Consider the following 27,615-nt stretch of genomic DNA (forward strand, 5'->3'; position numbering starts at 1 on the left):
TTGTACAACATGCCAACTGCTCCAATTTGTTTATTGTTGTTATTGTAAGGGATATTCACGCTGGCGTCACAGTGCTGCCATGACGTGGCTGCTCTCGGGTTCTGGTCAGTGGAAAAGCAAACTGGTTCTTAAGTACCTTAAGAACCAGTTCCCTAAAATGGAATTGATTTCAGCGAAAAAAGGGTGATTTTCATTTTTGTTGCTGTATCTACTGCTGTTCAACTCTTGTCTGCTCAAATCCAGGTTTTCACAACCATCAAACAAGTCTGAAAATATCATTGTGCTCCCCATGTCTGGAAGTAGTTAAGGAGGGTTCTGATGTTCCTTGGACCTATATTAACCATTAACCATGACACATCAGGCATGTTCATAATCTTAAAAAGAGGCCAAATTTGATTCCTCCTCCAGAGCCTGTTGTGAAGTATCATCCGAAATTGAACCACAAATTGTTAAGAGTAACTGGCACAGTTTGGTATTGAAATCCTGCAAGCACACACACACACATACACAGGGATACAACACAGACACAAATCACCAAACAAAAGGTTTTGACAGATCAAGTGAGCCATTTTCAATAATGTATCATCCCAGCTGCAGTCTCCAGTGTTATGGACTGTTTTTAAGTTCAGCACTTGGCCACAGTTTGGAAATAATTGGATTTATCCTTGAGCGGGGGTGGAAATAATGAGACCACTTCTATACAGTCTGAAATTCCAATTGTGTGTGTGTGTGTGTGTGTGTGTGTGTGTGTGTGTGTGTGTGTGTGTGTGTGTGTGTGTGTGTGTGTGTGTGTGTGTGTGTGTGTGTGTGTGTGTGTGTGTGTGTTTCTCAGACATCACAGCAAAGGAGTTCATTGAATTAAGAGGGAAGCAGCGGAGCCGCTATGAGCTGCTGGTGGACTTCCTGTCTAAGATGCTCTACGTTCCACCTGAGGATGTCAACATATTTAGCCTAATGGATGTGAAGGTGCAAATGCTGGATGTTCGCTTTGCCGTGCATGGTGGTACCTCCTTCCTCCAGCAAGAGAAAATCCATGGTTATCTAACCGCCCACAAACAAAAGGTAAGTCTTTTTATTGTTTTGCCTTTTATCCATATCGACACTAAAGGTTTCTACTATCTGGTTATTTTGTTAGGTGATTTCTTGGTGAATGTCTTCCCATTCCAGGACTTGATCGATTGGCAGCACATTCTCTTGAATGACACAAACACAATCTCCATAACATAATCCAACCAGCTGCACACCACTGAGCAAGTGCACCACAAAGGCACTGGATAAGTCCACAGAGAAATCCCATATGGCATATTTGAGTTGCAGGCAGCAGTCTTGCCTCTGGCAATGTTTTGGCTGAAGCCTGCGTTCAATTCCAACAAATCAAATGTGTCAGTCAAAGTACTACACGCACCAAAGTACACAAACTGCATCAGTAATAAAACAGTTAAGACAGAGCAGTGTGTTAAACATCTTGGACTCACCCTAGATAAGAAACTCATTTTAGAACAACACACTTCATCCGTAAACACTGTGAACAGAAGCTTTCGTCTAAGAGCTCAAAGAACTTTCTGTTGTTCCAATTACAGTCTATTTTTCAGGAAAGCATGCTTAGTAACTGATTTCATATGTTTGAGTATGCTTGTGCTTTAACAGGTCTATATATGTCTAGATGAATACCAAAGTATCTTTTTATGTAATACAACCTAAAGTAGGAAACCTATCTCACCTGCTTTCATGACAGTGTTTACTTGACAGTGTTGTGCCCGGCTTTCTTCTTTGATTGCTGTTGCCTGAAAACATCTCTCCATTGCAAGTTTTAACAGGCATAAAACAAGAAGGAACATCAGAAGTATGTATTTTTCGACAAACTGATGCTTATTTGTCCTGACCACTTCCCTTATTTACTTTCCATCACTCTGCTCGGAGTTATGCATGGCAGGAAAACAAAATGCCACAGCCAAGTTAGGATCATGGCCATCTGTGAAATGCATGGGTTTAAGCCATTTCCATCTACATCGTGTCTCATTACAGAGCAAAGACAACTCTTTGGCATCAAAACATACAGTATCAACTTTGTCCCCTAACTGTTCTCTAAAGCAGGCTTTTATTTATGATGGACATGTCTTATAAGTGCAGTGTTGTGAGCTTGGCACCTATGCCTATGGTTATTGATTCAATCAAAGCAAAGCGGACTCATCTGGTAGATGTTCAAATATCAGACCTGTGGAGAGTCCAAAGACCTGCGAGTTAGGTCAAATAGAGAGATAACTTTCTTTGGTGGGATAGTGTACTCAAAAGGAGTGGATTGGCCATGGGAGTACCGGGGCTGAGGGTTGGCCAGTTTATTGTCTTATTTGTTTGTGACCTGCAATCTTCTCGACCAATGACCAGCGGTTACACAGCAAATAGGAATGAGTTGAAAGGCCTATCGCAATCCATGCGTCTGTCACAATGTGATGCAACTTTATTCAAGCTACATGATCGATGTTTGCCATCTTCAACAATATATATGTTTTTTGTTTTTTTAAATGTTGAGTCTTTATCTAAAATGTGTGCTCTGAGTCAATATCAAAAATAAACTCTCAATAAACTTACATCCAGATCCAGCCAGTGTTTCTGTGCGCTGGATGTAGTTGGTTTGCTCTTCCCGAACAATATCAATATCCAAAACAATATCTTATGACCATCCAGTATTTCAGCTATGATGCCATCTTGAGTGGAGTCTAACTAATTGAAGCTCATTCATGAAACTCCAAACTATTTGTTAAACAATAAATTAATACACACACATAGAGTTTATTAGCATTTTAAATCAAACATAGTTTATAATCTTCCATTCAAGCTGTTGTTCCTGCTGTTGTTTTTCATTAAAGTGTTGTTGCCTTTATTCAACCTGTATCTATACTGTATTGATATGTTATATTTCCAACAGCCCATATACGATATGCTTTGATGATTAAATCTTAAGTATCAGGGTCCAACAAACTACTGTTTGACATCAGGGTTCAGTTCATTCCCTGGTTTATAGCCCCTGTTCGGTATGAGTTCTGTACATTTTTATTTTTTATTTTGAACATACGGTATTGTTAGTGTCAAGGACATACACAATCTTCCCTCTGCAGAACGAGGGAGCATTTTTCCCACTGGCAACTCTGTATAGTGTTATTTTCATTATAAAATGCCCTGGCAATTTTCATCTGGAGCGACCCCATTACACAGGGTGGGACTGTGACCCCCATAGTATGATGGTTTAGCACCAGTATAAGAACTTTTACGGCCCGTCAAACGAGTCACCATCCACATCACAGAACTGTAATTGAGCCTGCTGGATATGGATGCACACGCTTTTTATTGTGCCTGACTAAAAACACAGGAACACCACAAACTCAGAGTATTAACAAACATAAACCATGAAACAAACATTTTTGAGGCCAATATTCTATCAATCCTCTCACATAAAGGACATTTTCACATGTCAGTATTTTACGTTGACTCACAGTATTTGCTTTGTGCAACAAATAAATAAAACAGAGTCATTGTGAATGTTAACACCTGTGACTATTGTTGGCTGTGAAAACGGCTTATTGCATTTGAATTTTTCTAGAAAGTATAAAAGGTTAACACTGACCACTTTGGGTTATCTTTCAAAGCATTCAGCATGAGAAATGTCAACTATAGAAATAAAGCTTGTGATGATGTAAAACTAGCTCAATGATGTGTGATAGATGCACACCTCAAAAAACCGTAGGAAGAACTGCTTCACAGCACCAAATCCTGGGAGACTCTGAGCTTTTATGGTAATAGCCTTAAATAATATGCTTAACCGACTGCTGTTTATTATCTGACAGTTGCAAGTTACATTTGGCAACTAAAGCCTAACTGAGGATGACGTGAAGCAGTCTTCACTGTGTTTGACAGTTTTGAACAGAAAACACATCACAAAGTCTACTCAGATTACTTGGCCCTTGGCAGAAGTAAACATGTTAGAATAGTGGAAAACAGAGTTTGTGAAGCACTTTAAACCTGAAGCAGATCCAAAACTGGTGCAATGTCAACTCCTGTGTTTGTTTTTAAAAATGCCAGCACTGAGTCTGAATAAAGATTTGGAAGAGCCTTTCTCCCTTCTACAGTATATTACCCCTTTTCCACTTAAATGAGGTCCGTTTTGTGCTGGGGTTAGTTTTGTCCCCTGTTAGTTTGAGTTGCAAAACACCTCAGAGCCAGTGAGCCTTCCGACCGACCAGAGCCCCCCGAGAGGAGCAACATCATGACGGCCTATGTTGGAGCTCGGCTCATGTTGCTATTAAATCTACTAAACTAGATTGAATTGCTAGGATAAGTTCTCAAACTATATGCACTTCTCCAGCATGATGTGGCTATTAGTATCCCCCCGTGATTCAACTTTTGCTGACTTTATTTGGTTTTAATTGACAATGTTTGGAAACATAGTGTATAATGTGATGTTTCCCGCTTACCAAAGGATGATGCCACAAAAGCCATTCTGGCTAATGTATAACAAGGTTAACAGCCAATCTAAATAGTACTTGTATGGCTTGTTTATGTTTAATAAAAGAATGCATCACAATTTATATAATACTCTGTAGTGTCGGAGACAAGGCAGAAGTATGGCATATTAATTATTCACCATAAGTGCTTTGAAGGAGAAAATACCACAACATTATCAAACGGGGGATCATTCAACGTATAGTGAATGATAAATAATATTTCGCATATATGCCTGGTTGGTGGTGGCTATAAGTGGTTGGACACATTCTAGCCACTTCAGGATCTCAGCACTAGTGCTTCTGCGAAAAGTTTTTACTTTTTGCCATGAACTGTTGCTACTCTTGGAGATGACTGGACAGATTGTTAGAACTCCAGTGGAACTAGTCTTCAGGGCTGAGAGTCTGCGCCACTGCAGTGGAAACCCAAAAATGGATTGCAATGGGCATCTGCTCCAAACAGGCCCTGGAACAGCCTTGTTGGAAAAGAGGTAGCTTAATCTCCTGTAAACAGTATACAGGTGAATTCAATAATACCTGTAAAGTGGGTGTGCAAACGTAGGTGTGTGATCAAACTACTACCTACAATGTATAGTAGATCTTGTTTTTATTTGACATTGTCCTCTGATTTTGAGGCAAAGTAGCAGCACAAAGTCCTAGACACAGACATTGAAACTAAAATGGTTTTAGGATGTAAGAGTGGTATTAAGTGTTTTCTTTTCACTCCTTAACGACAAAACAAAAAGCCCGGAAACAAGTAACAATCAAATAAGTTCATGCTGATCTCTGTTCTTTGTAACTGTCAGAGTCCAATTTAAGTAGCCTAAACCAAATATTGAATACTATGACTTTGTGGAACTTGCCCAACTATTTGTTGACACTTTAAATTGTTGGGCTGTGTTTGTGTATGTATAAACTATCCAATTAAAGCTCTGAGTTGACACTTTAAGCTCATTATCATTTGGTTGAGCGCAGACTCAAACAACAGAAATGTAATCTTAGAGGCTGTGACTTTGTGGTATCTTTTGTCTTTGTGTATTTAATGCACCAGCTCATGCCAGAAAGAGACATACCATTGTCTCATCTCCAATCTATTTATACACATTTTAAATGAATCAAGAGATTAAATCACATGGACTGCCAGAGAACTATTTCACTGAATACTTTGTCTGTTTTTCATTGTGTAACATTTTGCAACTTTAGTAACAAAACTTTACTAACAAAGACACAACATACATAAAATCATTTAGACATATTTGAATATTTTGCTAAAACATGACACCATGTTGTGCCAGTATTTGTTTTATATCCAGCAGGGACACAGACAGACACATGGAAGGAAAACCAAATGTAAAAACTGAATGCAATAAATCATGACCTTGGCATAGGTACAGTCATATATTTTTAATATTTCTTTCAACATAAAAAAATGGGGAATTAGTGGATAATTAAGTCCTGTGGTGATTGCTTGAATCAAACCAAATTATTTTTATGAATGTGTTAATGACCATGCCAACAAAAAAAACTAATAAAAAGTTGGATAATTTCATAGCATTAAATTGGTTCAAAATCACAACTTTTTTAGTTTACAGCATTCAGTTGTCCCATTTTGGAGAAAGGTAGCATGTCTTCTTCCAGGGCCAGATTGGGACAATAAGTCATACCGGGAAATAAACACCCAGCCAAGCCACTACCAGTTTTTTTGGGGACATTTTGCTGGTTGTATCGCCAATATTTACAGCATTGCTGCCCATAGTAGCCCTATAGTTTGAATCTCCCCGACATCAATAACATGTCGTACTGTGGATTGTTGGCCCTGTACGTGCCAGCTCCTCTCTGCTGCTGGTTTTACTACCCCAATAGAAACAAATGGACATAGTTTGCTATTTAAAAACGTGTGCTATTGTATTTGGTGACTTATCGATGTGTACATATTTTAAGTGGGGGTGGACCTCAAGTTATGTAGGGGGTTTGGGGGCATGCTCCCCCCGGAATATTTATTTTCAATTTTGGAGTTAAATGCGTCAATCTGGTGCAAATTAAACAAATTAGATGTATGGAAACACCCGTATGAGACAGAACTGTATACATTTATATAATCAGACAATATGAAAGAACATGGCCAGGACCAATAGCATAGCATATCCAATATAGCAACACTTTTAAATGTATTTATTTTAAATGTTTTTGTTCGAGTGTGTCTGGGCTCCTGAATCAGCCTCTCCTGTCTCCCTCCTCACCCCCTGCTCCTCTCACGCAGCAGTAAAGACTACGGTAGTTGTAGCTCTTTAGCTCTCAACAAGTTTTTTAAGTTTCTCTTATCTTATTTCACCTAGTTAAAATGTTTTCTTTTTATTCATGCATATTTAAGTAATCAGTCCCCTTTCAAACTGTATTTTAGTTTTACTGTGCTATAGTATACATTGGAATGATCTCATACTTGTTTTAATTTACTCTGTTATTTTTATAACTATAATATTATTACTATTTCTATAATAATATTATAAAGGTGTGTGTTGGAAACACGTGTTTACATAAATTGTGACCAAACTGTTTGACAGCCACTGAGATAACTTAGACTAAAGTTAACCATCTAAACCATCTACACTCAGAGAGTCCTTTAGCCTACTTCACTTAGCTGTAGTTATCAGCCTCTCAGTCTCACTGACAGGCTCCACCTTATTGCACAAACAGCTCCTTATATCCATTCGTGGAGTTAGCACCAGATGCTAACAGCAACAATCCCCAGTACCGGTACACGCAGTCTCTCTCTCTTGCTCGCTCGTTCGCACACTCACTGACTCACGCCACAAATACCCTGCCAAGCTTTAATGACACTCAGAGACCCATCGAGGGCTTTAATTATGATCAGTATGAAAGTGGCCATGTCGGCAGGCCACATCATGTAGACAGCCAGTCACCCTGTGTGAGGCAGACCCATATTTGCGCAGTGTTGCGTTCACAATACCTAAAAATAAAAAAAGATCCTCAGGCCAGCAGGCCACTTAACAGACCAGTCCACCGGGAAACCTCTCGGTGCTCCCGATGGCCAGTCCGGGCCTGTTTTCTTCTCTTACAGAGGTAGTATATGAGAAAAAAATGTTTGAAATATAAATTCAGAGATAAGGAGAGAATACCACTGCTACCTTGTCTAAAAAACCTTAGGCTAAGCCTTAAAAGGTTTGAAATGGAAGTATGCCTTAATCAATAGCTGCCACATTATTTATCCAAAAGACAAACTCATTTTGCCAAAAAAACTTGGACAGTTTGTCTGAACATGACACTCATGGCGAACATTTTTTACTTCTTTTTATTGTCAGTAATACACATACTTCTATCCAAAAATGAGTGTCAACCACAAACAAACCATTTTCTGTGATTTGGGAAACAGGGAAATGGGACCTGATTTTGGCTGTTGTCTTACACAGTTTTTTTCTGGCCCAACCCAGCAAAGAAATGCAACGTTATTTTTACTTGATTCATATTCCATGAGTGTAGAACATTTAAATCCAACCCAATTTGACTCTTGCTCAGTGTGGATTATCCCTGTTATACTCTGGCTGTGGCAGTGGCAGAAAAAAAAAAAAAAACTCCAGTTGAACTCTGCAGTTTAAAACGAGAAAGGTGTATAACGTTACATAGATCTTAGTCAGTCTTAAAATGCACTAATACATTTCATTCAAGGCCACCCGAGAGGGACGTCCGGGCAAAATTGAAAAAAAGCACATGATCATTACCTAGAGGAGAGTTAGTGGAAAACAAACGTTTCACTTCATCACACTGAAGCTGCCTGGCCGCTGGCCTCAGTCGGACCTCATTTCACGTTTCAAAAGTCGGAATGGGAGTACGTGCAGTGTTTTCGTGTGTGTGTGTGTGTGTGTGTGTGTGTGTGTGTGTGTGTGTGTGTGTGTGTGTGTGTGTGTGTGTGTGTGTGTGTGTGTGTGTGTGTGTGTGTGTGTGTGTGTGTGTGTGTGTGTGTGTGGACGCTTGAACCATAGAAAGTTGAATTGCATGCATTTCACCAGCCGGGGGAGAGAAAGAGAAAGAGCTAACCCGATGTTCTCAGAGGAAATGAGCCAGTCTGCATATATGTGTGTGTGTGTGTGTGTGTGTGTGTGTGTGTGTGTGTGTGTGTGTGTGTGTGTGTGTTATTGGATGTATCCAGTCCATGGTGGTCAGTTCAGGTCAATCCACACTCAACACTTTGCCTCACTTATCTTAATACTGCGTACCCTTGTTTCTTTGACTATTCCCCAAAAAGATATGAGGTGAAATATAAGAGATGTTTACGGAAAAAGTGTAGAAGCATACCAATAAGTTCTTAGGATTCAAAAAGCATGGCGACAGAGGAAGCAGAGAGGAAGAGAAGATGTGCTTGCAGCAGCTCAGGTTCTCAGGTGTGATTTGTGAGGAGAGCGCCGAGCGTTTCATCTGAATTCAGTCAGGTTCTCCGGAGAAGACATTGATCAGAATGAGATGTGAAGCGTGGCGATGGAGAGGATGAATGAGAAGCGGTGAGATAGAGCAAAAGGGGAGGGGAGCTGGTAAGGAAGGGGTGAAATGAGGGGGGGGGGGATGCAGGAGATGAAGTGATGCCTATTATTCATATTCTCCAGTAATGCCTCAGAAAAAAAATCTTTATTCTCTCCGTCTTTTTTCCTCAATGAAAGTTATCCCTCAGTGTGTTCAGTCCAGCTCTCTCTGCTTGACTTTTAATGACGCTACATTGGTTTTCCCTACTTTTTAATAATCATTGGTTTGACGCTCTTCTACCAAAGTTAGTCTTGTATTATTAATCCAGTCCTGAGGGCAGTGGAGAGGATTGTTGAGGCTTCTTAGTGCGTTGGAACAATACAACCCTCTGGTCCTTTGTTACTCGCTATACAGGGTTCAGCCTTTGAAAGACCCTACTTATGCGTCTGTAGATTCCGTTAGGCAGAATATATACATACGACAGGGCATGCTGATTCATTTTCATCTAAGCTTTGGGGGTTAAAAAAAAGATGGAACATTTTCTTGAGTATAACATGACACAATGCACAGTTCATCCCCGCCCGAAAAGAGGACAAATTATTGAAGAAAAACAATGATTCTTATAAATTATTGAAAATGTCTTATTGGCATGTCAACCTAAGACAAATTCAGCACTCTTTTGGGAGTCCTTGAACAGAATCACTAATTTTTTACAAGACTAGGTGTGTCTGGCAAAAATAACTTATTTCCTGGTGAATATCTCAGCTGTCTCCTTGCTTCTGTTGAACGACCTGACACGCAGCATGACTCCTTCACTATCCCGTCATTCCCAGGTGTCTCCCTACTGTTTTTTAAAGATATTTTTGGGGGCTTTTTGCCTTTCATCGGATAGGACAGTGGGGAGTGACAGGAAAGCGGGAGAGAGAGTCGGGGTGAGATCCGGAAAGGACCACGGGTCGGGAATCGAACCCGGGTCGCCAGCGTACCGTGCAGGTGCCCCAGCCAGTTGCGCCACGGCCGGGGCCATCTCCCTACTGTTTGACTCCCTTCTCCGCCCCCATCCACCCTTTTCCAACTGCATGTTACATGTCTTTTAATGTCTAGGAATTGAAGGATCCATTATCCTGTGCTGGGAAGGAACCAGCACAGACTTACATTAAGGAGAGACCCCGTTGACCGGACTCCATCTCTTATTTACGTCTGTCCATCAATTCATAATGCATGTATGTTGTATAATATAAAAATGCATAGTGCACTTCATTCAGTCACAGTCAGCTTAAAAAGATACATTACAATAGATTCCAATACAGCTAAATATTCAGGATTTGTATAAAAACAAACCTTTCTCCACTTGTTGCATTATAATGTCAAATGGTACACAGTACACATCACATGACCTCTTATTGTTTAAACTACATTTTAAGTATAACTATTGTAATCAGAGTTTTTTGATATGTTATGAAATTGTAACATATATCTAAAGGGTAAGGCTTACATTATTCTGTATTTTATGCTTTTAAAACCCTCCGAATAAACTGCAAACTCTCTGGCTGAACCTTGAATGTGTACGATGGAACATAAATGTCTTGTCTCTCCAGTTAGACTATTCACCCTCAGATGTTTTCTTCCGGTTCTTCCCCAGCCGCATAGAATTGTCTTGAAAATAGTTTGCTATGAATTCACACAAATGAATAATCATGCTTAATCTTTAAAAATCAATGTAAAGGTTTATAGTAGATTGTATTGTGTTCTTGAAGTGTGCTTGTGTTTCTGCAAAGTTGTTTCACCATAAGATTCAAAGTCTATGACCAAAAACGTTGTAATTTGATAACTCACGGAAATACTTAAAAAGAAATCATCTTTGCTCTCCAGCTTCCTGCCTGTCATGTTTTGGGAAAAATGCAGACCCAAATGCAGTACAAAAACCGGGAAGCAGATATAATTACAGGAGCAAAAATGAAAAGATGTACTTACACAAACTGCAGGGGAAGCAAGGTTAAACTAAAATTAGCAAACAAAACTAGAACAACCCGGGAACACACAGGAAACATAGGAGGGCAGAACAGGGACATCCAAAACATGGGATCAAGAACCAAACCACAGGAAAAATAAACAGACCAGGAGCACAAGATTAAATACAAAGGGGCAATCACAAGACAAGACACAACTGGGGAGGGGAGGGTAACATAGGGGCAACATGTGTACAGAATCAGACAATCTGACACATGAGGGAAGACAGGAAGTAAAACTTGACAAGACATAAAGAGGTAATACATAAAAAAACTTAAAAATAAACAGACCATGACACTGATTTTTTTTTTTACGTCTTGACTATATCTATTAATATTGATTTAGTTGAATAAATAAAAGTTGTGGCTCTTTTTGCACATTTTTTGCACATAATTTGCACTAGGGAGCTGGCAGGGAAATTGACTAAGGTCCCTTATTGTGGCAGTTTTTACTGATCATAATTCCATTGTTGAGGTGTACTAGAATAGATTTACATTGTTCAATGTTCCAAAATCACATTGGTTTTTCTCATACAGCATCTCTGTATAGTATCTCTATTCACTCTCTGTCCTAATGCCTTGTCGGAGCTCAGTTAGGACAGAGAGTGATATTTCAGCCTTCCAACAGTAAATGGTCGGTTGGCAGAGGGTGTGCCCTTTGTTCTATAGCTATGGGCGTACCAACTTGCCCATTGGTCTCCAGATTTAGTGATGTCAACAGCCCCCGGAAGAAAAAAATCTACAACGAGGCGTTGAAGGGCAGCATAGACACGTCTTTTCTGCTTTAGAGTTTTACTCACTACAGGGTGAACTTTGAGGGTTTGTGACTTTGCAGACCGTGTACATGCAGAAAAAGCTACATAACACGAAAGGACGGGTTATAACCGGAAAAGCATAATAGATTTCTTTAATGTCTCGTCTAACATTTTTGCACATTTACATTTTCACATTTAGTTCCTCCGGGTGCTGCCTGGATCATTTCACTGCCACATGTCTAAAAGGAGATACAAATCAGGCACTTACAACCATCTCCACATCTTTTTGTTGGACGAATCAACTGTCAGGTAAGACCCAACACGAAGAATCCAGAAGATAGTATTTATAGACACACTTTATGATAAACCATAGGACCCATCCAATCATTTCAATCGGACACATCGCTGTCCGTGTTTTATTGAATCTCCCCAAGGCTGTACGTACTTTCAGAGGCATAATAGCCAAGTGAAACCAATGAAGACTTCGATTTGACATTCTACAGTAATGATCTACGAAGATTCAATTACATTTCTGAATGTAAAAACACGTCCACTACTTATGTCGGCAAATGTGCTTGACTTGTATGAGACAGATAAGATAAGATAAGATAGATAGGACCTTTATTCATCCCCGTAGGGAAATTCAGATGTCATTGCAGCAACAAATTAAGAAAAAACACAGATATTACACATGGAATATACATGGGAATAAAAGTAAAGTAAAAACTAAAATGAGAATGAATGTATCAACAGTATTAAGAGAAATGACAAATGACCGGAGTTAAGCAATGATCCGGTGAATATACATATATACAGATATCTGAGCAATTAAGCATTCACAATGATCCATAAAACACACCAATGAAGGTTACAGCCATGGGAGATCAGCCCATTTGGTGGAATATGTGGAATAGAAGTGAAGTGCATGGTTAGTTAGTGCAATCTAATCTGAATGAGGTTCAATCAGTCCAGAACATTGAGCATGGAATGACCCTCTTTCGGTTCAACGCCATTCAAATTGAGTGCCTCTGTGTGTATTTGGGTGTGAGAGTGTGATTGTCTATGCCCTTGTGCATGCATACTCTACATGAGTACATGTATGAAATATCCTTGACCTGTGACACTCTAACAAGCCAAGGACGGTACATACGGAGAAAAAAAATGTACTGCATGTTTAATTTTCATTTACCCTTCCAGTGCTTTATCAAACTGCTCAACCTCAAGAATCATAGTTTGCTTTCTGCCTCATCACCATTTAGCCCACTTTTATCAGGAAGTGGAGCAGAAAATAGCTCCAGTTCTCAGACTTAAGCTGCCTATTGTTCTGTAATACATTTTCCCGTTGAATCTGCACTTTTGCACCTCAACATGCTGTTGTTTTCCTGTTTGTTGGTGCATACACCCATGTGTTTATTGGCCTGTGTAAACTAAATTAGCTAGGCAATATTACAGTCAATGGCTGATATTATGGATCATTGAGCGATGGTGTTAAATGTACATGTTGGAACAGTTTCTGTGATGGCCTCAGCCTCAGTTTCCTGATGATCAACTCCCCCCAAATCAGTGAAGATGGCTGACACCTGGTTTGGGTTGACGTCGTCAAAGCCACATTTTGGTAGTATGAGTTTTCGGTGCTACTTTTGGTAGGACATAGTTATTTGGAGAGTGCTTTAAATAATCCAATGTGGGTTATGTTTTATAATAGAAGGTTAATTTTGAGTATTTGGCCAGAGAAAGGAAAGTTGCACTTTGAATGCGGGCTATTCTTTAGTAATAGGTAGTGCTAAATGTTTGGTGTGACTGGTGTTTTCCAGAGCAGCAGGTTCTACCAGGGTCTGTTGTGGGGTGTTTGGTTAGGGTTAGGGTTAGTGTGACAGAGAAATAAAGTGGCTCGGGTTAATTTTCTCGGTATCAAGTCCATGGTCTTTTTCAAGTACCACTGGGTTCCATTGAATAAGTACCCGCCAGAAGTATCTGCAAAATGACTAGGAAAGTTATTTAGATAGTACTCCCTCTTATTAGTTAGGTTTATAATTGGGAGTCTGCATTTTTTGATGCCACTTATTGCAAAGTGTTGGTAGCTGATCATCTATGTTGCTCGATTTTGAGGCTGGCTATAGCTTATATTGAGACAAGTTATTTTGTACACTGCTCCTTAGATGACTTGCTAGAGCTATTTTCCAAGGACCAGATGGCGAAGATTGCTCAGGATTACTCTGTTGAGCCGTAACCTACAAAGGAAGTGACAAGTGTTATTAATTCAGGCCAATGTGTGAGAATGTGGTGTACGGATGGAGAGGGGAGGTAAGAGTACTGTAATTAATTCAATGGCTGCCGGCTTATAATTTGAACAACAGATATATTTGGATATAGCATAAAAAAGAGTTGGAAAAATGAAATTGTTAAAGGAACAACTGAAATTAGATTTGCAAATATACTCGGTAACAGCAATGGATTAACTATTCATATGTTTTGGTTTAACCATTATCACTGTCAAGGATTTCGTTAAGAACCCTGATTAGGTTTTGTACTGGGATAGGGTTTACATGTTTAAATAACTAAGTATTCATGAAGACATTTAAAATGTAAAGACTCATAAAATTACAGGAAACTGCAGCATACCACAAAAGGTGCAACAGTGTACTCATGAAGATCACTGTCATGTTAAAGATGGATTAGTCAGTTCATTTTTCTAGTGAGGATATCCAGCTGCTGTGGAAAATTAGCTCAACATCGCTCATAAGTTTAAATGTGATTTATATTCTATATTTATATATGGGAACCTTAAATTTGCTGCTAAACACACACAAAATTTGTTGGATTTTTGATCATACAATGTTAGCATTTCAATACATTGACTTCTATATGATGTGAACATGTCTGCTGCATCCATATTGCACCTAAATCTGAAGTATATATTTAGATGTCTTATTACTAGAAAGTTTTGGTTTATACATTAAATAATAATTTCCCAAAATCCCCAAAAAGGCTCATGTCATGCTCGCAGCTGCTCTATAGCATTGTGAGTACTTAATATGTAAATTGGAATAAGTCGATGCAACATGTACAGAAAGTGCATGCGAGTTACAGAAAAAACACATGCTCTGAATAACAATAAAGTAAGACAAACTGAGGTAGTGTTTGTATTATGTTGTCATGCCAAGTAACTTGTTGTTTTAAATTGGATTTTAAATGGTGAATAACAAAAGTGAAATTAAATATTTAACTATATAACGCCCCTGCCCACCACTTCCTTCATTCATTTAGCAGGCGCTGCTTTAGCTTGTGTCCACTGATTGAACACAGATGGTGTTTGTGGGAGGGAAAATGGGGGGGGGGGATTGTTGTGTCTACACACTTTTGACAGAGAGGTTTAACAGCCTGTACAAAGAGAGATACACACAACTACCCATGGTATCAGCTGTACAGGTCCCATACAAAAATATACAATTATAGTGTCTGCAGTAGTTGGAACTATATAACTCCTCATAACGTTTCTCCTTGTGTTTTACTAGTGACTCCCAAAAACTTGGTTTGTCCCCTGAAGGCGGTCCCTTTCATCCTTTGTGTTCCTGTTGAGTTCTAACATTGTGTCGCTTCACTTTTTGCTAGCTAGATAGCACAAACATACCATACAACATTGTGTATTACTCAATCTTTTCAGTGATCCCGTACAGTAGACCTTCCCGTACAGTAGACCTTACTCCCCTGTTATTTAAAACAGAGCCGTTCTTTATTTATTTTTTCTTTGATTTACGAAGATGCATTTCGATTTTTGATCCTACGGCTACTATCGCAACTAGACTTCAAAGAGTTTCAGATTTTAAAATGACTTTTACCTGACAAATATGTAACTGAATACTGCAATAATGTATGCCATCTTTTTTCCTTTGTCCCATATCTGTTTATTATATAATGTGTGATTATAATATCATGCCTATTTTAACCTATTTGAATAAATATATTTTACGGCCATTTAGCAGTTGGGTGGTGTTTTTGAGCTTGTAATGCCTTACGGTTTTCAGATTAATTGCGAGCTACATTAACAAAGACAGCCTTAATCAATACTCTTCTTCTTTTTCACTGCCTTTCTCCATTGTGCGACACTCAATCCTGCGGTCAACGTGTTCCAAACACGTTATTTTCATTTGTCATCGATAAACCACCAAACACTGATGGTCTGTTAAGGAACACATTTTTAAATGCCTTAGTTCAACCAGGCTCCCTTAGTTGACTTAAACAGTACAGTCCAACTGAATCAGGAGAATGACTTTTAAAATTGTGTTTTTTTTGGGGTAGATCTAAATTGTGTTGTAATAAAGAAATGCATGACACACTGGTAAGAGGAATCAGAGGGATTTGTATTTCATTATATCATGATTTCTGAAATATTGGCATGAAGTTGGTACATTTTCCACCACTTAGCTAAAGCATCGACAAAGCCAGTGTCACAGGGAGCTGCTGTCTGTTCCTACAGTGATGACCATGTTGACTGCCTCCCACTCCTGTACAACTTCAAGAAACTGGCGCATGCTTCAGCAAAATTGCTTTTTCCATTTTCATCACACCTAAAGCAAACGAGTACCAAATATTTGTCATGGATCGGTTTTGCAGCTACAACAAGATAGTGATGGTTCTTATTGTTGCCCAGTGGTCTCCAGTCAACACAGCACATGTAGCTTGTGCCAGTTCCTCCATTCTTTGCCATTTCACTTCCTTGCAATTCATGGCAAGAATCCACGCTGGATCTAGGGTAGAAGTTGTGGAAAAACATGGTAACTTTTACTTGGTAATGTGATTCATTCGCATGTTTTTCTTTAAACGTTGACATAGACAGGTCTAACCACCTCTTAATTTCTCTCTGTCTTTCTCCCTCCAGCTCCAGTCATTCCTGCAGGTCAACGTGTTCCAAATCCGGGTGGATGAGTGTCCAAGCTCAGAGTGTGCCGGGGCCGGCGGCTGCAGCAACGTCCTGAACGTGCGGGACACGCCCACAGTGGTGGATTGTGGGACCATGAGTCTTGTATCTGTGACGGTGGAATCTACCGCTGTGTGCTCCTGCTCAGGGAGAGAGCTATCCCATCAGCCCTGCAACACATATCCCAGAAACCCTTGCTTCAACGGCGGCATGTGTGTGGACACTCAGCATGGATACAGGTGAGTTGAAATAAACTCAGCCCGAGAGGAAGGGATTAGTAGCATTTTTATATATAAAATGCAATAAATTACATAATGGTAGTAACCAATTACAAACTGTAGATACCTGCAAGCCCGGAGGAAGCAGAGCCTTTTAAGAAGAAGCGCAGATCAAATAAGTTTGGTTTATTTTTTAATCCTCCTTTCACTTTATCCCAGCAGAAAAAGAAAACAACCCAGGGCATCAATGCTGTTTAATTTCACAAGTCATTCACAGGAGCTTAGATATGACTAAAGCAGAATTTGCTATAAAGTAAATATATGAATAAATGAATTCAATGATGCAACATTATGAAACTGTTTCCATGTAAATGTGATGGTATCGCTGTGGGTGGATTTCTACTTGAAATTGGGTTTCGTTCCAACGTGAATATGTGTACAGACACACACCTTAGAATCCATTTATAAGTCCAACCTCGACTTTATCTATTTTTACAGAAATAAAATTGTGTCTCATATGATAATGTGTGTCCTAAAGGGTCAATGAAATGGTTTTAGCTTATATCTCTATGTGATTGAGGTATAAGAGGTCAGCAGAGTGAGTTATGGTGAGATGGGAAGATAATTCACAGAGAAAGCAAAGGGTCATTTTGGACATGATTCTACACTAGAAAGGCTATAAATGTGTTGTTGAAGCCATGTATGGAACTCATTTAAAGGTTGTTTTTATTTTTGAGTTGGTGGAAGGTCTTTCTGTGTCCTCCCTTAGTTTCTTCCCTTGTGTTTGTTCTCTGTTGCCTTGCTATACAGGTCACAGTTTGAGACATTATTACAACCTTTGTGCTTCTCCTGCTGCCTCAAAGTTGAAGCCTCATTATGAGGATATGAATCCGATGACTCCAGTAAGACGCACTTCTGAAAAACTCGGCACAGTTTGACGATACCTTGAGTTCGTTTTCTGTGTATACCTTAATCGAGAAATCCCCCAAAACTGTTTGCATTAAGTTAAGGAAGACTTTTGAATTGTCTATGTTGTTCCAGATTCCTTTAATTGACTTCAAAGATGCAGTGCAACTAAAAGGGGAAAATGTGTTTATTGCTGCTGTCCAAAATCATTGTACCATTACCTGTATACTACGCACTCTGTTACAATGAATAATAATGTATTGTAATTGATGATATGGGACAGTAAGCAACCATTATGGCATCTTAAAAATATCAGAATCCGAATATCATAAATCCTTTACTTGTCCCTCAACGGTGAAAGGTGTCACAGCAGCAAGGTACGGATAAAAGGAAGAAGAAAAGAGAGTAAACGTTCAAATAGGTCAAATAAATAAGTACAGCATGGTAATGAAGTGAACAAAAACAATTGAAGGAGTCAGTAATGCTGACAAATTGTAAAATAAATTGTAAACATATGTGTATATTGGAAATTAGCACAGTTTTTAAATCTGTAATAATAAAATAAGTTTAGCATAAAACCAAATGTTTACAGTTAAATGACACAAAATGCAAACATTTATTTAGATTCATCACTACATTTTCTTTCTTGCCGTTCTTGATATTTATTTTAACATCCATTGCACTTAGTTTCCTTTGTCCCGTTGTACGCTAAGAGCATCAAGCACAACAAAGTGCCTGGACGTTTCTGTCCATTATCTGCCAGGAGAAACATGAGTTGGCTGTTTTGAGGTCCCTGTTGGAACAGAACAGACCTGCATGAAAACGTAACAAGTGACTCATTCCGGTACATTTGAGATTGTTACAGATTATTCTTGCTTGTTTGTCTCACGTTATTTTTATAGGACACAGGATATTAGGTTGATCAGTCTCATGTTGCAGTGTTATTTGATTCCCATTGTTGTCAATGTTACCAGGTTCTTTGCACGAATAAAACTGTAAAAATGACAACAAAACAACTTGGCGGAGAGGAGCATACAAATCCAGGTTTAACTGACATCAATTTGCCTTAAAGAGGAAAGAAATCTAAATGTTGTTCAAATGACCATTTATAGGTAACTCAAGCTTTTGGAATGCCGATACAATATTTTAACCAAGGATGTGTAGCTGTTTGTCTTTATTTTTAAAATCTGTATTAAATATGTTAGCTTACGCTTTTTAATTATTTAATTTGGTTTTATGTCTGCTCAGTTTTGCTATCTGTTAATTGTTCCTGCTGAGGGTCTAACAAAGGATTTCTTCATTTGAAATGTCTGTGGTGTTCGTGTGTAACTGTGTGCGAGTGCGTTCTTGCTGTGTTTACTTTAGAGGCAAATTCTCTCTCAAATGATATCGGTGATTAAAACATGAAGGGAATGAACACATCAAAACACACGAGCTTCCAAGTGCCACGAAAGGTAACCTTTAATTTAATACCCTGGCAGCAAATGCTCTAATAATCCCTTAACTGCCGAGCTCTTAATTTGAACTCCCGGGTCCTTGAACACTTATTTTGCTCATTAAGAGCAGAGTAGGCTGGTGTTGTTTGTCATACATTTGCTGCAACTCTAGAGGTGAATTAAAAGGAATTTGCATTAGTATTTTTATCAATACTGAAGGGAATTCTTGAACCTTGATACAGTTGTTAAAAACTGCTACAGCTGAATCACTAAAAGTATTTCAAGTTTGAATAAATACGAGTTGGCAGTGTTGGCAGCGTCAGCTTCAAGAGGAACGAGGGATGTTTAAAAAGCATGTTTTATGCAGTTTATACAAATGAATACTCAATTTACCATTGATTATTTGGTCAAGTGTGAACCACCTCATCAGAATCAGGGCCAATTGTTTTCTGTTTTTTGCATCATCAAAATGAGATTTGGGAAAACATTGCAACTTTGTCTGATTTTGGTTTTGGCCGATTTGGCCCAGACTGAAAAATCTTACATTTATTCAACGCCATCATCAGTTCAACATTTCCAATTGGATAACTTTGGTTTATGACAAAATACCTAAAATAATAACTAATGACATTACGATCAGCCTCAGATTTAATTTGTGTCATTTGGCAAATGAATCATAATAACATTAACCTAATTTTGCAGGCATGGTAAACGTTGTATCTGCTTAACATAAGCATTTTAGAGTATGTTAAAAGTGAACTTTAATAATCCCAATGAGGAAACTTGGGAGGTCATAGTGCAGTACACAGTTAACTGTCCCTATCAATACAGAGGACATATTACGCTATTTATTTCAGAACTTTAGGATTTTAACCTTTGCAGACCATTTACATGCACCGAAATGTACAAACACACTCTAGGTAGGGAAAACCCCAAAAAGCACAATAGGGCCTCTTCAAACAATCATACTGTTGAATCAAAAGACTTGCTAAACCTGACTTCATACATACTTTTTTCTTCTTTTGCCAATCTGGCTTGGAAGCAGTGAGGTGAGCAGGGTCCCTAAGGATGTGCCGAGCCTTACTTAAAATATTCACACAGCTGAGCAGCTGATATAGACTAAATAGACAAAAGTATTGGGATGCTCCTCTAATTAATTTAATTCAGGTATTTCATTCAGTCCCTTTGCCCCAGGGGTATACAATCAAGCACCAGGCCATGCAGTACAACGATTGTGAAAGAATGGGTCGTTCTACAGAGCTTGTTGAATTTGAACATGGTACTGTAATAGGATGCCACCGTTACAACAAGTCAGTTGGTGAAATTGATTCTCTCCTAGATATTCCACGTTCAACTGTAGATGGTATTATTGCAAAGTGGAACAATTTAGGAACCACAGCAACTCAGCCACGAAGCGGCAGACAACGTAAAGTTACAGAGCGGGGTCGCTGAGTGCTGAGGCGCAGAGTGCGTACAAGTGTCCAATGCTCTGCTGACTCAGTAACTGCAGAGTTCCAAACCAGCTCTAGCATTAATATCCACACCAAAACTTCATGACATGGGATTTCATGGCCGAGCAGCTGCATGCAAGCCTCACATCACCAAGCACAATGCCAAGTGTCGGATGGAGTGGTGTAAAGCTGAGTGGAGTGACCAATCACGCTTCTCTACCTGGCAGTCTGATGGACGAGTTTGGTGGAGGAGGGATAATGCTATGGGGTTGTTTTTCTGGGGTTGGCCTAGGCCCTTTAGTTCCTGTGAAGGGGATTCTAAATGCTTCATCTTACCAAGTCATTTTGAACAATTCTGTGCTTCCAACTTTGTGGAAACACTTTGGGGAAGGCCCTTTTCTGTTCCAGCATGACAGTGCCCAAGTGCACAAAGCAAGGCATGGTTCGATGAGTTTGGGTGAGGAAGAACTTGACCGGCCCGCACAGAGCCCTGACCTCAACCCCGTTGAACACCTTTGGAATGAACTAGAATTGAGCTTGCAAGCAAGGCCCTCTCGTCCAACATCGATGTCTGACCTCACAAATGCTCTTCTGGATGAATGGGCAAAAATTCCCTCAGTCACACTCCAACATCTTGTAGAAAGCCTTCCCAGAAGAGTGGAGGCTGTTATGGCTGCAAAGGGGGGACCAACTTAAATAAATGCCTAAGAATTTGGAATTGGATGTAATTAAATCTCCTGTAGGTGTAATGTGTAGGTGTCTCAATACTTTTGTCTGATATTGTATGTTCATTCCATATTACCCCCCCTCGCCCGCTTGCCATCAGATGAGTTTGATGGTGTTAAATGTCCTGGATAAATTAACCAATACAATCTCAACAAGACTGTGAGGTCTTCTGATGTGACTGTTCACTGCAGCATTTAAATCAAACATGTATGCATTTTCTTTGGATAAATATGTTTATGATTTGTTCATACTGATTATTACTTATTGTACTTACCGGGAAAATGCATACTGTTGAGTTTTTCATATTCTTTTTTTTTTAAATGTGTAGGCCTATACAGTACTTGAGTTTGGTTTATCCAAAAACTTGCAGCAGAAGCAAAGAGTGTCCAACCAGAGTGTGCAGATATTCTTTTTCGGCTGTTAAAGCTTTGTAACCTCTAACAAGTTAATAATAACCACATGTTGTGACTTCATGTGAAGCACAACATTGTTTTTTCTGCTGTTTCTGCTTGTGGCAACTAAAACATGGTTAAGTTTTAAATGATTTTGCAGCTTAGCACCATTTGAATAAAGAGTTCCATTTAGGACCTTTCCAAGTGGAATGTTTTTTTTCTAACCAACGGCAGACCAGCCCAGATAGTGGACTGACTCTCAGCTCTGATCATACAGTGTATTTTGGTCAGATGGCAAGATTGATCTTGACATGAACTGCTTCTCTTTTCAATCATGGCTGCTTTGTAATGGATTAGGGTTAGGGTTAGAGCACCATGCGGCTACCATTGTTAAAATGTCCTCTTTGTTTGGCCGTGTAATGGTCAACCCTATGTATGCTTTTTATAATCTTGTGTGTTTGGAAAATTGTATTTTTCTTTTAGTTTAAGTTTGGTCATCATCAACAAATCTGTTTGAGATCAGCCTCAAAACGTTTCCTGAATCCCTTTAAGCTATTTGTAGGAGACAGAGTAGCTCTTAGAAGTCATGTTCTGAGAGTTTTCCCTACTCTTCTGAGATAGCAAAGTGTAAAAATGTACTGGCTTCAGAATGTAACCACAAAACAAAAGGTTTCATCTCTTAAAAGGGATGTATGCTGAAAACATGTCATCTCTTTTTAGGATCGTTTTCAGCTGATTCATTTAAGGCTAAAGAGTCTCCAATGTGTAACCTAGGCGTCAACAGGCATCATGGTTTAAAACTGCAGAGTATACATAGAAGATTTACTATTGAATGTTACTATTCACATAATTTCCCATCACACACTTCCTTAATATCCTGCCTGCACAATATCAGATTCATAGAAATTGACTTTAAGAAAAACAACTTTGGGACAGCTGGAGACTGTCTGACAATTTCCTCCGAAAAAATACCCTTATTAGCTCCAACCTCCTGATGCCCGAGTCAGAATGAGTATTCCTCGCCTGCAGCAACAATTCAACACTTGAATGGCTTCATGCTTTAGTATAAATGTATTGGGCATATATTTATTTGCATGCATGCCCTGAGAAACATCTAAATGAAAAATGATGCAGGCTTTTGAATGAATAGCAGATGGGAATTACTGTATGTGAATGTGGACCAAGATTTTTGTTTGCAGATTTACGACCTGGCAAAAGTAAAATGTTGACAGAGAAAGCCGCTGACATTGATACAGGGATGACATCAGGAAGTCAAGATGTACATTGCAAAAAAAGGAAAGAAAAGTTTTAAATCCAATTTCTTTGTGCATGAAATTTGACATACCTTCTGTTCAGTTATAGTTAGGATGGGTTAAATTCATTGGGGACATCTCTCAACAAGGATTAAGATAAACCGTAAATAACATGCCCACGAAAATTCATATACACTGTTGGTTAAAGGACTCAAGAAAGATGACAATTTGTTCAATGAGTACAAGTGTAAGCAAAGGATTTTGAGTTGGTTAGACATGCGTCGTATTTTTCTTATTGTAACCTCTTTCATCATCTTAGGATTGACTCTGAAGAAATACAAGTATTGGCATTGAAATATACCTAAAGTACTCATTATGCAGTTCAGAATAACATACTGTATATTATTTGTTTTGATTGTAATTATTGCATATACTTGAATATAAGTGTCATCAAAGCTGATAAAGGTGCAGCTAGTGTTAATGGCTTTGTAAACTGCAGGGTGTGGACTTTTATTCCTGGTGTCTAAAGTCGGATTTAAGATTCGATCATATTTCACATCATTAATCAAGTGAATACAAATATTAAATACATGTAGTGGAGTAAAAGTATTTAATTTACCTCTGAATTGTAATGGGGTGGAGGTACAAAGTAATAATAAAAGTCCCTAAATAAATACAAGTATAGTACTTGAGTAAATGTATTTAGTTACTTTACGCCAATGAGTAAAGGTCAGCTGAATTGAAAATGGAATATAAAACTACTTTCCCACACTGGCCTTTCCACTTTTTGTTTTTCATATCTTCTACATCCAGCTGTTCCTGTGGTACATTTCCCCCACTGTTGGTGTGTTCATCATATGGTTGAATGTCAAATTACCTGCCATGAGACAATGCTCAGATTTCTTGCGATTTGGTTTCATAGTATTTAGTGCAAACGGCCTCTGTAGATGCAGAGATCACTGCTGCAGCTCCTGAGAGGGTTTGACTGCTGGCCCTTGTGCTGATATTTGCTCCAACTTCCAGATGAAAAATGAGATTTTTCCGAATATTCTTGGCGTACTCTAACTCTAAACACAGCTCTTGTTTGCTTCTGTTTCCTGGCATTATAAATAGAACAATCCTTTCACAACCTCCTACAGGATGAAAAATCGAGCATGTTAGCTGTCACATCCTGTCACTTCTTGTTTCGGATTCCCAGCAAATGTGAACTGAAGTCTTCATTAGCATAAATCACTCTGTAAACAAGGCCAAAAGTGGGCTGAGAGCCTTTCAGCAAATCATTTAACTACAAACATGATGATGAAATAAGCTCTTCGGTGCTTCTAGTGGTAGGAGAGACACAGAGACCCAGTTTAACTCTGATGATCCGTGCGTCAGACATCCTCTGGCTCGGATCTTTAATGTATAAGTGAAGGTCTCTTTGCAAGCAATTAAATAAAACACCTATGTGTAGTCCAAAGCTGTTATCACGGTCTAGTGTGTTTTTCTGAGCAGAATTGACTGTATGATGGACTTTAGAGCCCACTTTAGTTTTCTGTTTAACAAAAGTCAATACTTTTTAGTTTTATATAGTAGTGCAGCCTCTGGTCATTGGTTTCACACAGCACTATTATTTATGTGGTAAGTAACTAAACAACCCAATTTACACTCATTTCAACATACAAGGTTGATAAGTTTAGGTAAGATACATTCATTTTGACAGCCAGTCACAGGATAGCAGCAAACACAAACTCCAGTTATAGATGGTGAGAAAACTATTTTATTTACCATTCAAACTTGGTTATAAAGAAGCAGTACTGGACAAAAGCAAATTGACCTGAAAGGTTAGGGTTAGGTAGGGCTAACCTCAGGATGACACTAGAGTAATTGTCAGGAAATCAGACTTCAGGGTACAGGGTCCGGGGACCATGTATGTCTAGAGATACATGTCTAACTAGTCCATGATGCAGCCCAATACTTTAAATCAACTCTAAAAACTTTGAGCTGCTGGTGCCACTGGATGAAAAGTCAAAAGTGACATCAAAGCCTTTTATGTTCATCCTCTGAGGAGCATGGAAATATGTACTAAATTCCAATGAAATCTTTCCAACAATCAGTCAAGACATTTTACTAAAAATAATTTAAAAAATTTAAAAAATCTTCAGGAAAAGTCTGATCACAAATGTTGTTATGAATCTCTGTAAAAACAACATATGAACCAGTATTGTAGCTCTGTCTGGACCTAACATAATATGAGCTTACAGCTGAGTGCTAATTAGCCATCTAGCTGCACACAAAAAATCTTGGCACTTCAACCTGTTAGTTTGGTAGCTCAATTAGTAAGCCAAGGTGCAACACAAGACAAGACGGTTCTGTAAATATCAAAATAAATGTTGAAGCTGATGTTTGATTGCTGTTGAAATTCAATTAATCCATTTTTATTCATATTGCATAATATCATGGTGAGTTAAAATTAGTCGGCATAGACACCTGACTTACTTAGAGGCAGCTCTGCACGTCACTGCTCAAATGATGTTGGTTACATACTAATTATATTGGAATTACAGTGCACTACTTTTTATAGATACTGTGAATGAGAAGAGACTTAAAAACAAAGTTTAATTTGCATTTAACATCAACATCTAACAACTTCCGGCTATGCAAATTATATAAAATGATGAGCATGGAAAAAATGTATGTGTTGTGCCGGCAGAGAAGCAATGAAGCACATACATGTACATCAGAGTTTGGCAGAATTAAGACATCTCAGGATATACAAATGGTAGCAGCGTCTGTTACTACAGGTGTTTAAAATACTGTTTAATCCTGAAGCACCAGCAACCCCCCCACACACACACACTCATTACATTCTCCCTCTGAAAATATGTGAGCAGATGAACATGTAGTCTCATGGCACATATGTCCACAAAGCTGTCTTGCTGTGTCTTGTAGAAGTTCAATTTACCCTTCAGCTTTATTTAATTAGAAGCAGTGAGTAAGAAGTGCAGGACTTTGGTGTGGCTGGCTAGAGCTGCTGTGTAATGTGGCTCACCACTGGACCACAGCAGGATGACTGGATAATCCCTGGATTACACACACGCACGCAGAGACACACAAATACACAGTTATTAGATATGTGAACTCTGCTTCCCTCTCAATCTCTCTCTGTTAATCTAATCTGTAAACAGTGTTGCATTGATTTGCATATCAAGACACCTTTATTACCTTGGAGCAGATATCTTCACACATACCTTTCAAATGTTCCTTTCGTATCACACAGTCTATGTTTTTATAAGGTATTTTAGCAGAATTGTTTCAATTATAATATAAAACTGTATTTTGGGAATTATATACAGTTTGGGTTTGATTTGTGAGAGCAGTGGTTTCAAACCTTTTTCCATAAACTGTTGTTCTATCATTGTGTAAACTGAGGAACCCTGACTAAGGTTAAGTGATATATTAAACCGATATGTCATATTATATTTCAATGACTGAACAATTAAGTAAATTAGTAAGCGCAATCATTTCAAGAAGTTTGTGTAATTTCATAAATTGCGCAGATCATTTCATGTGAATATTGCGTTTTTTTCTAAATCAACATGATGAACACAGACTACTGCCACCTTTTAAACAAATGTGCTAGTCTCCATTTGCTGTAGCCGTGATGTGTTCATGTGCCACTGTTTTTCAAAGACGCATGCAACAGTTGCCGATTTTGGCAGTAGGTGCTTGATGTTGGTTTGGTGTGTCTGGGCGTTAAACCTGCATTATTGAATAATGCTAACAATGTTCAGCACTGGTTTATCCCTGGTTGTAGGTTTATGAACAGTTTTATTGAAAAGCTTTTCTATGGGCCATCATTTTCTCAATAGTTACCCCAAACTACAGAGAGAAAAATGCCTTTGAAGAAAATGTAAAAAATGCTGTCTCTAAAAAATCAGGTGCTGCATATCTTTTTTTGAAAACGAACGTGCGCCTGAAAAAAAGTTGGCAAAATGTTTCTTTGTAAAGTATCATTCAAAGAGATGACAGGAGAGAACAAAGCAGAGCAGGTGAAGTTGTCAACTGTGAGACACAGATGCTATGTGATCGTCACATTTTCAATCACACTACAGACCTTCAGCTCTGAAACATCTGCCGTGTGATTCTGCAGGTTCAGAGAAGGAGAGGAAGCGAGGCAGGGGATGTCAGCGATGGAGGAAATGATGATTGAAAGGAGAAGGGAAAAGGGAATAGTAATAGAATAATGGAGAAGAGGAAATGCTGGGAAAATGTTGTATAGGAGAGAAGAGTAGAAAACAAGTGAAATGGAAGATGGGGAAGAAAAGATAATACTTGCAGATAAAACAAGAGTAAATACAAGATGCTGTTTTTTTCATTCCAGAGGCTTTCAGAGATGACCCCATCTAAACACATAGTACATACTTACACAAACAGATTATGGCTGAAGATTGAAGGAAGAACATGCAGATAATCGAGGCGCTGGGATTAATAACGAGATTACAGGATTGGGTTGGTTGTGGGTTGGGATTACAGCTCCCGGTTCTGTCGCTCACAGACACAATTCCCAGCAGACAGGGAATGAGCAAAAGCAAGCTGCCTT

General features: G+C 38.8%; 1 protein-coding gene and 1 long non-coding RNA gene across 2 annotated transcripts in view; one reads left to right on the forward strand and one right to left on the reverse strand.

Moving 5' to 3' along the window:
* si:ch211-186j3.6 (neural-cadherin) overlaps positions 1 to 27,615 on the forward strand; it is a 357,101-nt gene that overhangs the window by 228,803 nt on the left and 100,683 nt on the right. Inside the window, 2 exon segments of the mRNA XM_063881691.1 lie at positions 833 to 1,062; positions 16,613 to 16,890. Of these exon segments, the coding sequence (XP_063737761.1) occupies positions 833 to 1,062; positions 16,613 to 16,890 (508 nt within the window).
* Positions 16,074 to 16,869, reverse strand: LOC134863288 (uncharacterized). The gene is made up of 2 exons (XR_010165642.1): positions 16,581 to 16,869; positions 16,074 to 16,481 (listed from the first exon to the last, which is right to left on the reverse strand). It is a non-coding gene; the product is annotated as an uncharacterized LOC134863288 (long non-coding RNA).

This window comes from Eleginops maclovinus, chromosome 4 (genome assembly GCF_036324505.1).
Source record: "Eleginops maclovinus isolate JMC-PN-2008 ecotype Puerto Natales chromosome 4, JC_Emac_rtc_rv5, whole genome shotgun sequence".
Classification (NCBI taxonomy): domain Eukaryota; kingdom Metazoa; phylum Chordata; class Actinopteri; order Perciformes; family Eleginopidae; genus Eleginops; species Eleginops maclovinus.